The 16,618-nt window shown below is 37.9% G+C and overlaps 1 protein-coding gene across 2 annotated transcripts in view; it reads right to left on the bottom strand.

Moving 5' to 3' along the window:
• The window catches only part of PLPP1 (phospholipid phosphatase 1), a 72,664-nt gene that overhangs the window by 43,632 nt on the left and 12,414 nt on the right, over positions 1–16,618 (bottom strand). The window contains exon 2 of one of the 2 annotated variants that reach the window (XM_072416437.1): positions 5,958–6,112. The exons of the other annotated variant lie outside the window; for it this stretch is intronic. Coding sequence (XP_072272538.1) covers positions 5,958–6,112 — 155 coding nt within the window. The remainder of the gene's footprint in view (positions 1–5,957; positions 6,113–16,618) is intronic. 2 annotated transcript variants of the gene reach the window in all.

Here is a 16,618-nt window from a genome sequence, read left to right as displayed (position 1 = left end):
TCACGATTATTTTGAACGATCGTATAGTCTGTTATAGTCTATTTTTTACAGTCTTGGAGTGTTTAGAATGTCAGACCCAATAACTAATAAAGTATGGTTTTGTGTATATATTGTTCGGTTTTAAACATACAAAGGTCCCTTTACAGACAAAGAAGCCTACTCTAATCAGAGAACTCAGCGACGAATGATGAATAGACCCCAAAAAACAAGAAAGAAAAAACAGATTTGTTTCTCAACAGATACAGAACATTTTAATTACCAGCTATTAGACATTATTTATTGTTTCACATGGAGAATGGCGATGTGATTACAGCTCTATCACAGTCATAAAACTTAATGAAACCACAGTAATCCCATTACAAAAGAACAAATATCAGATCGCTTCTCCTGTGACGCCTTCAACATGGACAATAGGCCATGACAGGGTAAGCCTCCCTTCTTTCCAGCTGCTCCTTCTCAGGGCTGGCAGCTCGGGATACATTAGCATTCCAGCAGCCATTTTAAATCAGTCAAATCTATTTTTATACACATTGGACACAAAGAAGTAGATTTTCACCAGCTAATAATAAACACTTGAGGGGTGACATATTCTTCTCAACATCCAGTAAAGTCAGTGGAATATTTTTCCATTAAAGGTACACTTCTGGTAAGCAGAACAATCTGGTATTTAAAGTTTACCTGGCTTGTCTGCTAGCCAAATCCTTAAGCTAGGTACACACGTGCAATATTTGTCGTTAGAAAACAAACGACTAACGATTATATTTAAACGATCGTATTGTGCACAATTCTGTACATGCTGTAACGATACGATTATTCAAATATAACCCACCAAAAATGTATACACGCTAGATACTATCGTTTGAACGCTGCAGGAAGTAACATGTAAAGGAGAAAGTGTACTGCAGAACCATCCACGATCATTGAACGACCGTACACACAATAGATAGTGTACAATTGTCACGCAATCAGATCTGCCGGTCGTTCGTTTCCAGTGACAATCCTCGTTCATCGACATCGTTGTGCACTTTTTGTTAACGATTAATGGACGAACGGTCACTAGTCGTTCGTTTCCAACGATAATTATTGCACGTGTGTACGCAGCTTTACACTTACTACGATCTAAAGAGCTTGGAATTTGGCCCTAAGAAACTACAAAGCACTGTGCTAGATGTTCTAAACATCCGGGGGTGGAAAAACCACAACTTCAGCCTTATGCTAGGAATATACTATGCAACTCAATCCTATTATTTATTTATTTGAAATTAAACTGAATTTTTCATAAATATGAACAAGAAACACATCAATACAGGTAGAGGATCAGTAATCCTTTTAAATTTTAATACATTTTACAATTTAATTTGAATATTATCCGCTACAAGTACAATCTAATTGTTTAAAAACTGATCAGAATATCTATGGATTTTTCCATTACACTGTATCGAAATGTTGACTGAAACACATAACATGCCTTAGATTTCTATATAAATATAAATATATATCTTTAAAAAAATGCTTGTTTGCCCAATATATAATAGACATTCTGCCCAAATATTGACCAAACGAACAGAAAATGATTTGCTTGATTTGATTTGTGGAAACGTAATAGTAAAAGAAATCTTTACAAAATAGATTACTAAAAAAGATGTCCCCTTTGTACCTCTTCCGGTAACAACTCTAAAACTTCTGTTTTCCCCTCTTATTAATGGTCAACTGAACACAAAGAAAGGATGAATATCCCCACCAGGGTCAAATGCAACTATAAAACTTGACAGGGATTCTAATCCAGTCCTGTTTTACTTAAAACCAAAAAGCTGGCCATAGACATCATAATTATTATTATACAGTATTCATATAGCGCCTACATATTACGCAGCACTGTACAAAGTTCATAGCCATGTTACTAGCTGTTCCTAAAAGGGGCTCACAATCTAATGTCCCTGCCATAATCATATGTTTTCAACACAATCTAAGGTCAACTTTTTTTTTTTTATGGGGGGGGGGGGTACATTTTAAACAAGTGCCCTGAATTGAATGCTCCGTGGCCTATGAATCTACATTATGTCTTGCATGCCTTGTAAACAATTGTAAAATGCAGAATTCTGATATGGGGAGGGGAGGGTGTGCTAACAAATGAACATTTTTAAGCTTTTTTATTAAACAAAGTAGCAAATTACAGACTTTGCATTGCATAATATTTTTAAAAAAAAGTTATTACAATTATATACAGTTATTACAATTTTGTGATGACCATAGTAAACAATCAGCAACCCAGATTCATTCTTAAACCCGTCCAGCTGGTTAGATGTCTACTATAACCCTAAGAACCTTCCATACAACTAAAAGCATCTTTTGGTATTTTTTAGTCTTCTCTACAACCAAAACCAAACTACATCTCAGTTATATAGATAACTCAAGCAAGACACAGACACCACTTTCTCAATGATTTGCAAATGACTGTAAAGAACTACTGAGGCTTGGAACATGCAGCAGACAACATGGTGCCATCAACAGTTTACTTGATGATCATCAACATGGTGATAAAAGGGGTGAAATCCTATGAACAATCATTATTATTCATGCATGCTCAGACAGCATAGCTTTAAAGCACAACCTGCCCACACATAGGATATTGTGGACCATTTACATATTCATTTAGGACCTGACAAGCTTCATAGGCAAACCTGTCCCAACATGCATTTCCAAGTACAACCAAAAAATAGATGCAGGGTGTACAGCAATAAATGAATCCTGCACAAATTCTGTATATTTGTTTTCTTCACTCTTAGGGAATAAACACATTTTATATCACTATTAAGGGGCATGCAGTAGCAGCGAGGTCCTAGGATCCTGGTCTGTCCCTGTACACTTGTTTTCTCTACAGACAAACAGGCTCCAATCTCACACACGTCCCATTGTTCAACACAACAGTTCATTATGATCTCAAGTGATGTCATGGCATTCAGTACCATATTGACAAGCGCCCAAAATGAGACTCCAGGCCCACACTGAGAATGTGGACGACTTGTCGCCTTTTTAAAGCATTTAATTCCATTACAAAAGAGGAAAGTGTGACTCATTCTCTTTTTTTCTTCCTTACATGAATACTATTAGTCAGTAAATTGCGCATACAAAATGAGAGAATTAAAACTTTATTCCCTGAAGAGGACAGTAACCTAAGTAAGTTATAGACAACACCCAAACACTGATAACTAATTCAATCCTCATTCCATCCAGCTGCAGATTACTATGGTTAATGGGTATGTAATCCCTAATAATCAGTTTCTCTCATTTCCTCTGTTTCGGTCTGGTAAATATACCATTGAAGGTGTTTGGTTATATTGGTTTGAAACTGAAAGAAAAAAATAGCTGCAGATTTTGCCCAAATTTGTTTCTAGGATTGCTGTGCTGCACTCATATGAAGTATATTATTCTTAGCTATCTCTATAAACTACAGAACTTCTCTCCTTTATGTTATACTGGAAATAGGGGGATGTTCTAGTTCAGGGCTAGGATGGCAAACAGTAAAGTAAGGAGGAATTGTTATCCAAAAGCAGGAAATGTGTTACAGGTAGTCTCCGGGTTAAATACGAGATAGGGACTGTAGGTTTGTTCCTAAATTGAATTTGTATGCAAGTCGGAACAGGTACATTATTTTAATAAATTCAATTAGGACAGATATTTGTCTCAACATAATATTAGCCAGCATGGTGTCAGTTACTGTATAAAATCCTCACTATGAGGTAATCACAAACATAGTAAAAAAAAAATTCTTTATATATGGAGCCTAGACATTCATTAACCTCTGGAGCAAGCTGTGCTTTGATATGCAAAAAGAAACTGCAGAGTTTGTCTTCGTCATTAAAGAGTTACAAGATATTGCAGAACAGATTTCTTCTGCAAGTTATGCGAACTGCCCCCCTCCCCCCATCAAGCCTTTTTCATGCACACCAACCAGCAGGGAAGCCCAGTTTGTATCTAGGAGTCGTCCATATGTCGGATGTCCTTAACTCAGGGACCACTAGTACTAGAGGTATCAAAGATAAAAAAAAAGGAAAAAAGTCTAAAAGAAAACAAATGCACGCACCCACCTAAACATAGATAAACATCAACATATTACATTTTTAATGTGAGGTTTGGATTTGCTTAAGGGTGTGTTGCACCAGATTTAGGAGATAACTGTAAGATACAGAAAGTTTCAGTTGGTTGAAGGAAACATTTAGTATATTTAGTATTACCAGAATTTTTTAGTTTAACGGAAATTCTGATGCAATCGAGGAAGGTGTACAGGTCTTAAATGTTCCTCCAAAATCTGAAAGCCTTCTGGACTAAACAAAGCTACAACCTTAAATCTGCTGGGCACAAAGCCACACATAAACAGAATAGTGATAACTTATAATTACGGTACCTGGTAAAAAAAAAAAAATAAAACCCACCACTTTTATATACTTTCCCAGAAATAAAGAGTCGCTAACATGCAAGCTAAGCAGTAGCTGTTCTCACAAACTATGTATACGTGCCTATCCATGCTGGATGTTAGGTATATTATTATATAAACCAAGTAAGGATATACCATTAACACAAGAAATGTCATATTATGATACAAACAGTGCTTCAAGGCAATTTTCTTCAGTTACTTACAGACAATGAGGACCTTAAAGTTCCATCTGGTCCTGCCAAGTGGACTTTTAGTTCTTCAATAGTCTGAGGTCACCAGAACAGTCATGCCAGTAAAATAAGACGCAGAAGGCTGATCTTTCTCTGCACATTCCCGAGCTGAACTGATGGATTTCAGAAATCCCCCAGCAACCCATGCTACAACCATGAATACCAAGGTAGTATAATGTAGGAACGGAGAAGAATGGCAGGCTTGGCAGGTACGTCAGGCATTGGATAATGCCCATACCTTGTACAATAATATACAAGGTAACCACAAATAAGATTTCAGTTTACCATAGTAAGCTAAATAAAGTGATTTAGCATCAGGATATTACATGTTATAAATTCTGTTTTAGGGTTTTAAACATGTAAAATTTTTGTTGATGGAAACACTCTTTTGTGATCATTTCTAAAGAAAGTAGAACGAATGAATGATGTACACACAGCACTTTTCAGTTCTATGGAGAGGACGACAATGGGAGGATGATCAGGGAAGCACCACACTGCTTCCTTCTCAATAGGAAATCACAGCAGTTACCCACAGTCAGTCGTTTAGCAATCAGTGGATCAATAAACGGCATTGAGGACCTCGTGGTACACACATTATATTTTATGGGTCATTATTTGGCATCTGTCCATAGGTTTACTGTACTACAACCATTAGTATAGTGATTTTCTGCGATTGCTAAATAATGCAAATGTACTAAGACCACCATATTGCCATGTATGATGATGATGATGATGATGATGACATATACAATAATTGTGTTGTCATATTCAATTTACATCCATAGCTTGAAGCCATTTACTTAGGTCAAAAAATAATTTACTTCCGTGGTATGAAGAGAGAACATCATGATCAGAGAAGTGGTTCTACTGTTAACTCCTATAAATAACTCTTATAAAGAATAAAAAAAACACAATATTGTAGCATATTCACATACACTGATCTGTTTCCAGATTAATAGTTTTAACTTTTACCTAATACAGTATTAGTAAATAGATTACCCAATTCACTATGAGCACGGAACAATGATCTGGGTTGCACGCAAAACTGGTATCCTGTAAGATCCTTTCAATATCAAGTACGGTTGACAGAGGTTGTATAAATGTAAATAATAAAATCACTTTTGCTTGTATATGTAGAATGTTCAGTACATACTTTTAGTGCTTTTTATTTAAAGTATTAGAAAACTGATCATACAAATTACATTCCGACTGTACAATTTCTGTAGCGAGTATGCCCAATTCCGGACGTGCCTCAAAAGACGCCCCTGTTGCCTGTAAATTCAGCTACTTACTGAGCATATGGGCACAGTGAAGCCTACTGTGTAGAGTACAGTGGAGGTGACGGTACTGTCATGGAAGGGATAGTTGATGCTGTCGTCATTACAGAAAAAACCCCTCTGATACGGCTTTTTTGTGATCAGCTTTAAAACGCCCAGAGGCAGGCCAGCTGTAGAGGGAACGGAGAAAAAGAAATTAAAAAGCCAGGACTACCAATACTAAAAGAAAGAATATATTGCGGTGTGCGTAAACGGAAACCCATGCAGGTGACTCAGCGTGTCAAAAAAAAAAAATTCAAGGTATTCCAGGGCATCTACACTATAAAGGTTATCAGTGACGGAGATTAGTATGTGCTGTGACACAATGGACAAAGTATTATGTAATTCAGCTATAGTGCATGTGACAATTATGTATGGAAGGAGTTCAGGTGTGCCAGGTAAACTTTTCTATCTAAAACTGAGACAACCAAAATGACTGCATTTTTAAATCCCTTAGGTACGTACACACGTCAGATGATTGTTGCCTGAGACAAGCACAACAGACGCTCCCCAATAGGCAGATTGTTGAACAATTGCTTTGCATTCCTATGAAGGAGTGTGCAGCAGGGTGCCACTCCCTCATTCTCCCCTTTTCATAGAACAGAACAGCGCTGTGTGTACAGTGTGTGTTGCTCCTGTATCACCAGCAACAATCATATGACATCTGTATGAGGCTATAATGTCTGCTTTACATGGACTGTTTCCAGTGTTTAAATGCCCAAAAAATGCTCCTGTGTAAAATCTCTATTCATAGTAAAAGTGCATGTACACAGGAGTTGTTTTTGGATGCCAATAATAATACAGCATGCACCATACAAACACATGCAAACACGCTCAAACACTGCCAATGAAAATAAAGGTGTTTAGATGCCTTTAAGCTATTTTATGAGCATTTAAAATGTTTTTCCTGTTTTCTCAAATTATATAATTAAACATGTTTTTAGTTATGGAAGACATATGTTATATATATGTGAATGATCTAATGTGCTCTCCAGTTAGTATGGTAATTGAAAAACCTTTGTTCCCCCACCCCAGACCTTCTGCTTAGCAAGAATACAATAGTGTCCCCTCCCTGCTCTCAGGCTGCTGATTGGACCATGAAGGAGCAGCAACATAATGAGAAGCCATTAGCTCTGACTTCTTTATCTGTCATAAAGAGATGAAGGTACTGAAACTAGCTTTGCGTAAAATAGAGGCTGAAGTTTAATCTGTGTTTAATTTTCCTGCTCTGGTCCCCCTCTCTCCCTTCATTAAAATGCTTATGTTTAATTAATATCTATTTTCTTTACAAAAGTTAACTGGGTCTCTGAGGTTCCCTATACATTGCAGATTTTATGGCTAGTGGGAAAGGCGAGCTGCATTCATTTGCAGACTGTGCTAGATGACACCCACATGGAACTAAACCTCCATGATTGCAAAAATTGAAATTTATTGAATGAAAGGGGCCATGGACAGAGAAGCTAGGAAAGGTTTCTATGAAAAAGGGTATATCCGTATATTTAATATAGTAATACATTATCTGATACTCTATATCCTATGGGCACAGTTCTAAAATGCAAACAGCTACCTACTTCAGAGATTTCAAGGTGCACAAATTGCTGGGTTTTCCTTGAAAGCTATATCTACATGGTTTAATGCTACCATTAAACACTGCATGTGGTTTCATTTTATAAGAAACTGGCTGTGCTATGAAGAGTGTAATAAAAAAATATTATTAATAATAATCTGCTTTAAACTGATTAAAAAGAGTAGTTTGACCTGGGCTTTGAATGTTGCAATCTTTCTACACGGACATGATCCTTGGATCGGACCATAGAATTTATTTCACAATCCAACATGTAAAGGGTATTTTTGTGTATTTGTGTAGCGGAATAAACCTTGAATTTTTTTATATATATCCAGCGATCACAGGATTGGGAAGTGGCAGGCGTCAGTCGGCTAGGTTTAAAATACCAGGAGCTGAAGGCATGCAGAGCTATATGAAAGATTATATTCAGCTACAAATCAGGAAATGAGGAAGACAAGGGGACAGACAGGGAGTGCTGAAAACAGGAGGGGAGGACAGAGGAAACAATGGTTTCACAGCCCAAAATATCAGGTGACTGATAAAAAATAATGGTGGGAGAAGAAAATAGATAAAGAACACTAACAATCAAATACATATTACAAAGCAGACTAAAGCTATGTACACAGGGCAGATTTTTATCGCACGATAATCGGCATCGGCCAAATATCGGGCGAAAATCTGCCGCGTGTACAGTCGGTGTCGTCCATCGTCCGAACGACCGACCTGCCGGATCCACGGACAAAGGATGACGACCGATCCTAATGAAAAGGGAAGGGGGAGAGCGCGCAGCAGGGTGCCGCTCCGTCGCTCTCCCCCTCCCCTCTCCATAAAGCATGAACGGTGCTGTATGTACAGAACCGTTCATGCATCGTGCAGTCCCTTGTCGTTGGAAAGGATCGTGAAAGATCCTTTCCAACGACAAAAATTGCAAGTGTGTACGCAGCTTTAGTTCAAGTTTGCTTTACGCAATTAAAGATAAGTTTTGGAAGCAAAATGGAGAATAAATATATTTATTAAAGACTATGCAAACTTCTAATTTCTAATGTCACATTAAGAAGATCCCGCACCACTCCAGTTCTGGAGACTTAAGCTACGTACACACTTCCAATTATTATCGTTGTTAAACGAACGACGAACGATCCTGCACGATATCTACGAACGATCGTATAGCACCGATCCTGCACATACAGATAACGACACGATCGTTCGTAGATATTGTACACACAATAGATACGATCGTTTGAGCGATAGAGGGAGTGACGTGCACGACAGGAAGTGAACGAACGTTCGTTCGTCACGCATGCTCAGACCATGGACGATCAACGAACAATCGTACACACGAACGATGGTCAACGATCGTCGTCCAATCCGATCCGCCGGTCCGGTCGTTCGTTTCCAACGACTTTCCTCGTTCGTCGGCGTCGTTGGTTACTTTTTTCATGAACGATTTTTGCCCAATCGATCGTTTGTCGTTCATTTTGAACGATAAAAACTGAAAGTGTGTACGCAGCTTTAAACCTACCAAAACACTTATTAAACACCTATTACAGATGCCAGAAGTCTCTTGGCATAATCATCCCTGTGTTCATCAGTCATCAGGGCCATGCCTACTGGAACTGGAAGGCAGATCTAAATTTAGAGTTTGGCAAAATTTTATAGATCCGAACCATGAAAATGTCTAAAAATAAGAACTGTCCGTGTTGGCTCACTGCCACCAATCAGATTCTAGGATCTTCTTTTTAGCATTTAGGTAGCTTTTGTTGTGTTTGTTTCTCAAATGTAATGCAAAGAAGCAGAACGGTAGGACTTTACTGCAAAATTCTTCCTACCCTAAATTAAAAAAACACTTGTAGGGCCATATATAAAGATGTAGAGAACAGAAAAGGGTTTTCCAATTTTTTGTCCTTAACTTTTAGATACCTGATCATCACCCTAGCCCACTGTTGAACCCAGAATTGTTTTTAAGCCGGGTGGGAAGAAATTGTAGGTGGGTGGCAGCCCAAGTATTGTGACCCAACTCTTTACAAGTACCTGGCCCATTGCATCAATACACAATAGTATATAAGGATTCATACTATTACTTTCTAAAAATATTTTTAGGCACAAGTGACTAATAGGATGTCTGCAAAAAAAAAAAATTTTTTTTGTTACCAATTCCAATGGAGTTTACAACTATTAAAGTTGGCAAACGTCAGGGGCCCTTATAAAGTGGGGATCATATCTGGTTGTCCTTGTATATGCTGTCCATTTTATTTCTTTCAATCAAGGGTAATGTGTCCTTTATCGTATTTAAAATAGACAAAAACATATTTTTTTACATTTTGGATATAACAGGGAAGGGTTGGACCCTTTATTAAGTTATGTCCTCACTGAAACCCAGCCCTATATGCGTCATGATGACCACCAAGAAAGAAAGTGAGGAGTAGTCAAAACACCAAGTTGCAATCAAAGCAAAGTTAACCAACTGGGACAAAAACTTTGAGATGGGAGATTTGGATTTTTACTATATTCCTAATTACCGACTGTGTTTGAAAACACAAAAGCTAGGTAAAACCTAGGAGGAGCATCAAATCATTTTGGAATACATTTTTCTTTAATTAAATGCCCCCAGGAAAAGTTTAGTTCCAGTAAATAATCAACCAAAAAAAAAATTAAGCCATATAATACTGGTCTCAGACACTGTTGTTGCTGATATTCACCAGCCTGCATGCAACCATGACCTAAACATTACCACTCAAGGCAATAGTTGCTTGCCAAGGAGTCATGGCAGGTACTCACAAGACTAGTAAAAGGTAAATATTTCCCCTGCTACTCATTAACACATCATTGCACCACCAGAACACCATCATAAAAATATTTTTGTCTAAAATAAAGCAGGAGTCCCACAATAAAGAGAAAATGGGAAACATGCACATAAAGTTAGATGTATATGGTCTGATTCTATTCGGAATGCTGTAAAATACTTCTGCCAGCTACTGTTTAAACAGAACCCGCTAAGCACTAATATTTGCAAAGTGCCATGTGCTTGGAAACGAAGAGCTCAGCATAAATTAAACAGAAAGTAGTTGTGTGTTAACTCTTCCTCTTAAAAAGAGCAGCTGCTGTGATGAATTGTATACACAATTTTAAGTTGTATTTTTAACTGACAAAGCCCCAGAAGTGAAGGAATAAGCACATTGGCTCCAATCAGAAATATGTTTTCACCTGCTTTTCTGCACTGCAAAACAATGTATGTTTACTTTTTTTTTCAGGTACTGAGTAACTAAACTCAGAGTGAATGGGATGCATGCAAGAGTAACTCACTGAATGTAGACAGAAATGCATTTCATATTTCTTGGATGTTTACAGAATGTAAATAATTTTTTTGTATTACGTGCTACTATAACCTAAGTTGTTATCTAAAGCCTATAAGTTTTTCTGAATAGATTAAAACTGCTCCAAGTTTTTTATTTCTTGCTGGGGACTGAATGAATGTAGATTTTTTATTTCTAATTGGGGATACAACTGGTAGCACGATGAAATCATTGAAACGTAGGGGAATATCACCTCTTAGAGAGCAGGAAGTGGAACAAGTAAAGATTTTTTTCATATTCCTGTTCCAACGACAGCTTTAAATACTGGATTGCCCTCTCTTTCTGCCCCAGGACAAAAAAAGGCAAATTTTCCCTGGGAGGATCCGAACAGCAATAAAACCATAATTGAGCCTATAACTTTTCCCATGGGTAATAGGCTCAGTTTATACAATAATAATAATTACAATTAAAAATCAATAAAACTCAAAGGAAATGTGGCAAACTAACAATATAGACTGTAAAACATTGGGCTTTATTGGGATATTGGGATTTTTTATCGCTCTCCAAGGCTGGAGAAAAAATTTTCGTTAGTGAAGCTGGGTGATCCAGCAAACCTGGAATGGATTTCTTAAAGGTCATTTGCTATTTTTTTAGCAAATGTTTGCAAACCTCAACCAGATCCTTTCCAGGTTTGCTGGATCACCCAGGTTCACTGATGAAAGTGTATCCTTCTCCAGTCTTGGAGAGCTTTATTAAATCAGGCCCATTCTGTCAAAAAAAAAAAATATATATTTCTGAACTTAATAATATACAGATAACACAGAAAGCCTACTGTCAGCTTTGAAGCTTTCTGCAAGTGTTTCCATCACGTTAAGAATGTGTGATTTATTATACATAAATCTAAAATTATGATTCAGCAGAGCAGCCAATTCTTTCCACATTTCAAATGACGGCAGGCCCTGAACAAACATTAACTACATTGTGCATGGCTTTGCATAATATTGCTGCCAGTTCTATATTCGGAAATAACAATCACCTGCTTGCTTGGCTAACATGCAAAGATCATGCAGAATTGGAAGTGAACGAATCAGGGTCACAGTATAATTATAACAGCAAAACGTACTGTATAGGAGGCATATTGTACCGATTAGAGATAGAGGTAAAATGAAACAAACTTGTTATATTTGTAAATGGAAAAGTACTAGTGATATAAAAATCAGATAATATACAGGACAGGCAATCTTTGAAGGGCAAAAGGACACACCATGTAAGGGAGGTGTGCAGGAAATTGGCAAGAGCTCCTAATGCAGCACATGGCATTGTACTAAACATGTACTCCAGTGGTGAATTGCCATTCATTACTATGGTATCATAATGGCAACCCAAGCCCACATAACTGACATACTGCAGTGTATTGCATGGCAACACACTGCTGTGTGTGTTGGCTTTTAAAAGCATTCAAAACTACACTTCTTGTCATGTAGTGCAATGGCCACTCCATTCACCTAAATAAACATGAAAGTGCACAAAATACTGGGAATGGGGGCTAAGAACCAAGTCACAAGACCCCCTAAGCAGTCAAGGTATAAAAAAGCAAATGCAATGATTTAGAGGTTGGATGAATAGCTTACTGTACTACAACAATTTCTGTGGTGAAAAAACTTTTATAGAGGTATACATGCTGAGGAAACCAAAGAGACAGAGGGAAATTGATTGAGAAAAGAACAGTTGCTCCAAATAAGGAGAAATTACGAGCTAGGAATAAATTAGTAATAAAAGAACTATAGGTTGATGACACTTTTATATCCTTAGTGCAGGGGTCGGCAAACTCTGGCCTTTAGGCCAGATACGGCCTAGCCAGTAGTTTGTTCTGGCCTAACGCCCCCTAGCCGATCAGGCCTAATCTCGGCCGGCAACCTGTGGTGGAGCCAGAACAAACTACCAGAGCCGCATGCAGCTCTTGAGCCTACGTGTTGTGGCTCTCTTCCCCTATTTACCGCGGCCGGCGTTAAGCCTTCCGCCGCAGGGGTAAATATGGAACATTCCCTTTCCTCTGTATGCATTGCGGAGGAGAGGGATTTCCCTTCAGGGTGCGTTCCTGGCGGGTGGTGGAGTCACTAGGGCGGGACTCGAGAGGGAGAGAGTCGGGCCTAGTGTGCTCCTGCCTACCCCTGAAATGGCCTAGTGGCCAAAAAAAGTGCCGACCTCTGCCTTAGTGTCCCACAGTACTTTTATCCGCTGCTTTATAATGTAATGTATTTTCTAAAATATACCTACTATAAGATACAGTAACATGGGGCTGTATTTCCTGGTATAGTTGTAGCTGCCCAGCTGTCATGTTGCCCCTCTAGTTTGAAAATTGTTTAAATTAAATAAACAGATTAGAAAAGGCAAAGAGAAGCCAGAAGTCATCATTGGTGTTTTAGATCCAGGCAAGTCACTCAAAACTAATAAAGCCAATGCATTGGCCAAGCATTAGGATACCGGAATTTATAATATCTAGAATTTTAAAAAGAAGTCTTTTGTGTCAAGTTTATTTTTGAACAAACCCATTCATTGCTAAAGAAATCTCCTTGTAGGATAAAAGAATGACTTGACAAATCTAAAAATACTTTGCTGCAGTACGATCCTGCCAGTTAAAGAATAAGTCTGCCAGTTATGCAAACATCTCTCATCAGACAGTGTAGCTCATTGAAAATCTGACACTGGAGAGTCACAAGGCTATTCTTTCCATTCTGTTGCCAAGAAGAGAAATAGAACTGGTTCTGTCAAGCTATACCTCCTGAACTGAAATTCAAAATATGTCATATATATTAGAAATGTGAAAAAAATCAATGAAATTGTTTGAGTCATGAAAAAAATATTCCTATATAATCCCTCCCTTGCTTTGGAAAAAGTAGGGATGGGTTTAAAACTCTGCAGGATTTGTAATGTTGTCCCGGAATATTGGTGGCCACTCCCAATGGATGGGGGGAAAAATTAATTAAAGATATTACTAGATATACTAAATCTGCAAACAGGACATGGAAAGATAGCTACTATGATTCAATAATGTTCGCCTTTCCCTCCAGTGTCAGAATCTAGTGGCTTGACTGACTGCCATGAATTATTGTATCATTTATCATAAACTGAAATGTCTTGATACCATTGCCTGAAGACTGTTGCCCGTGGACAAGGGGTGGAGAGACAGTTTCTCACCTAGCTCGTATATCATGAATTCTCTGTCCAGGTAAGCAGAAAGAGAAAAGCAGGTGGAACAGTTCACTACAGAATGACATATTAGAAAGACAATGTAGCAGACACTCCTTCTATACAGATTATAGTTTAATATAGAGTTTCAGGAAATGGTTTCAATCTATACAGACCATAGTTTAAAAGAAAAAGGACTTTTCAAAAACACCAGCTTTTTCCAATATATTTCCTAAAAACGTACTGTGACTTTGCCAAGGAAAAGAAACCAACAGCATCCCTGCAAAAGCCCTCACACCCCACTAACACCATTATACAATATATGGTGCAGTGATAGTGCATAGCAAAGTAAAGTAATGTGTAAACTTACAAATAAAACCTACAAGTTCATTGCTTACACAGGTCTAATCGTGTCGCAGTATTGACCAGCCCAGTGATGTTACATGGAGGAGGTCAGGTGCAGCACAATATGCAGAGTATTTCTTATAGCTCTCAGCACTGAACAATGGTGGAGTAGAGAAGGAAAGATCAGTATGTTGTACCTGGGGGGGAGCTAAAGCAAATCGGTTTCTTTCCCTTGTATAATAAGGTGAACACAGGTATGAGAGGATCATCTCTTTGGTTAGATTAGGCGACCATTGTCATGTCCATGTGCAGCAGGAAACATTCACCAATCACCTCCTCCCTGACTTATTTTGGTAGACCAACTGTGCTAATTTATTTGAGGTTATCTCACATTTGTGGTGACTTGGCCTGTTCTCTTCCCTTCTTTCATAGACACTTACATGAATGGCCAGACAGTCCATGCAAGAATGTTCGTGCAGCAAAAAAAGTCAAAAAAACTTTGGATAATGAAAGTGTGCCTGCACATTCAACTATCCCCTCAAAGACCAAGTTTAATCTTCCCTGTAAAAATTGTACAGCCTTGCTGGAAACACCCACGAAACCACTTAATAATGACATGACAACACCTTCCTTATTTTAAGAGTGAAACCCTGTTCTATCCAAAACTTCAACATCAACACCAAAACCAGAATGACAGGATGCAATGCAGAACCAGACTCTAATATAATTCAGTAAAACAGATATAAACCAGGATGCTCGAAGTGTAAATAGCCATAAACAACCAATCAGATTTGAGCTCATCAATGAAAAGATTGTTTCTGCTTGTCTGTTTTAGGTAAATATACTTTGCAACATTGCACTGCATTAAAGGGAAGCCCACCCAATATTTTAGTCACCAGTTACTCCCCATACAGACGTTAGATAGATGTCAGATTGGATTGCTCATCACAAAAGATTGTTTCCAATGACATATAAATGAATGAGCACTGTACACACCGCATGGTTCTGTTTAATGAAGAGGGAGGAGGGAGGACAAGAGAGTGGCACACTGCTATGCACTCCTCCATAGGTGGCTCCCGATCAGTCGCTCATCAATCTACCCCACATAATTCCCAACTCTATTCCCTTGTGATCTGAGAATTTTGGGTGTTCCTGTGCCCTTCTTTGTTCTTGGGTTAAGATATGCAAAGAAAGGAGTAGAGACTCTGAAACAAATAGGTTCTTTTTTTAGTGTTATAATAGCAGTATGAAAAAAAAAAGCCACCAGACAGACCGCAGGGATGCATCAGACATATATTGAGGCAGTGTCAGTCTCAAGCAAATACCAGTACAGAAAGATTGATCAATCTGACCGCACTGTTCTATCCATACTGATAGACAAAGCCATTTAATCCGGGACTGTGGAGATGTCAGTGTCACGTACTGATGCTAGCTGAAACATTTGTGGCCACTATTCGACAGACTATTAGCAATACTGAGAAATGACTCACTAAACCTCTCCATATACACATGCACAGTTTGCTATATTAGAAACGTCAGTGAATAAACCCATCTGACCACAAGACAAAAAAATAAATAAAATAAACTCACAAACAAGACGAAAATCTGCGAACAGATACATACAGTATAAAAAAAAAACAACAAAAAAACCCATTCTGGTTTATAGAACTTTTCGGTCCCACTTTAGTTCTAAAATAGGAGCTGCCAACAATTTTTATGTATCATAAATGTTCTGTTCTTTATAGTAATAAAGGGTATAACAGAAGAATGGTCTAAACTTGATATAATGGGATAGCCACCCAACCTATCCATCTTGGTAATGGCTTTGGAAATTTCTTAAAGGCCAGCTACTGTCAGTGGAAGTGAGTCAAAAGAAATAGTCTTTTGTCTATGCGAGACCGCAATGTTATGGAAAACTTTTTATATTGAAGTCTGTTCACTTGTGTGAAGTGTTTTACTTGTATTTTAATTGATAAAAAAAAAGTTATATTTTCTGTTTGTTTTAATAGATGTGCCTAAAAGTCCCTAAAGAATATTTGTGATATTTCATTGGAATTTAACATAATAACTGGGATGTGACACTTACATGAATACATGTAAAAAGATCTGACCATTAGACAAAATATATACTGCAGATCCTTACTAACCCCTATGACTGCAGGTACTATGGAGCAAATAACCTTCAACATTCACATCCAAAAGAGAAAAGTCATCCAAGTCTTACGCCTCAGCTGTACCTTAAG

The sequence above is a fragment of the Pyxicephalus adspersus genome, chromosome 6 (assembly GCF_032062135.1).
Source record: "Pyxicephalus adspersus chromosome 6, UCB_Pads_2.0, whole genome shotgun sequence".
NCBI lineage: Eukaryota > Metazoa > Chordata > Amphibia > Anura > Pyxicephalidae > Pyxicephalus > Pyxicephalus adspersus.
The sequence above is the reverse complement of the archived record's forward strand: the minus strand, read 5'-3'. Positions and strand labels throughout refer to the sequence as shown.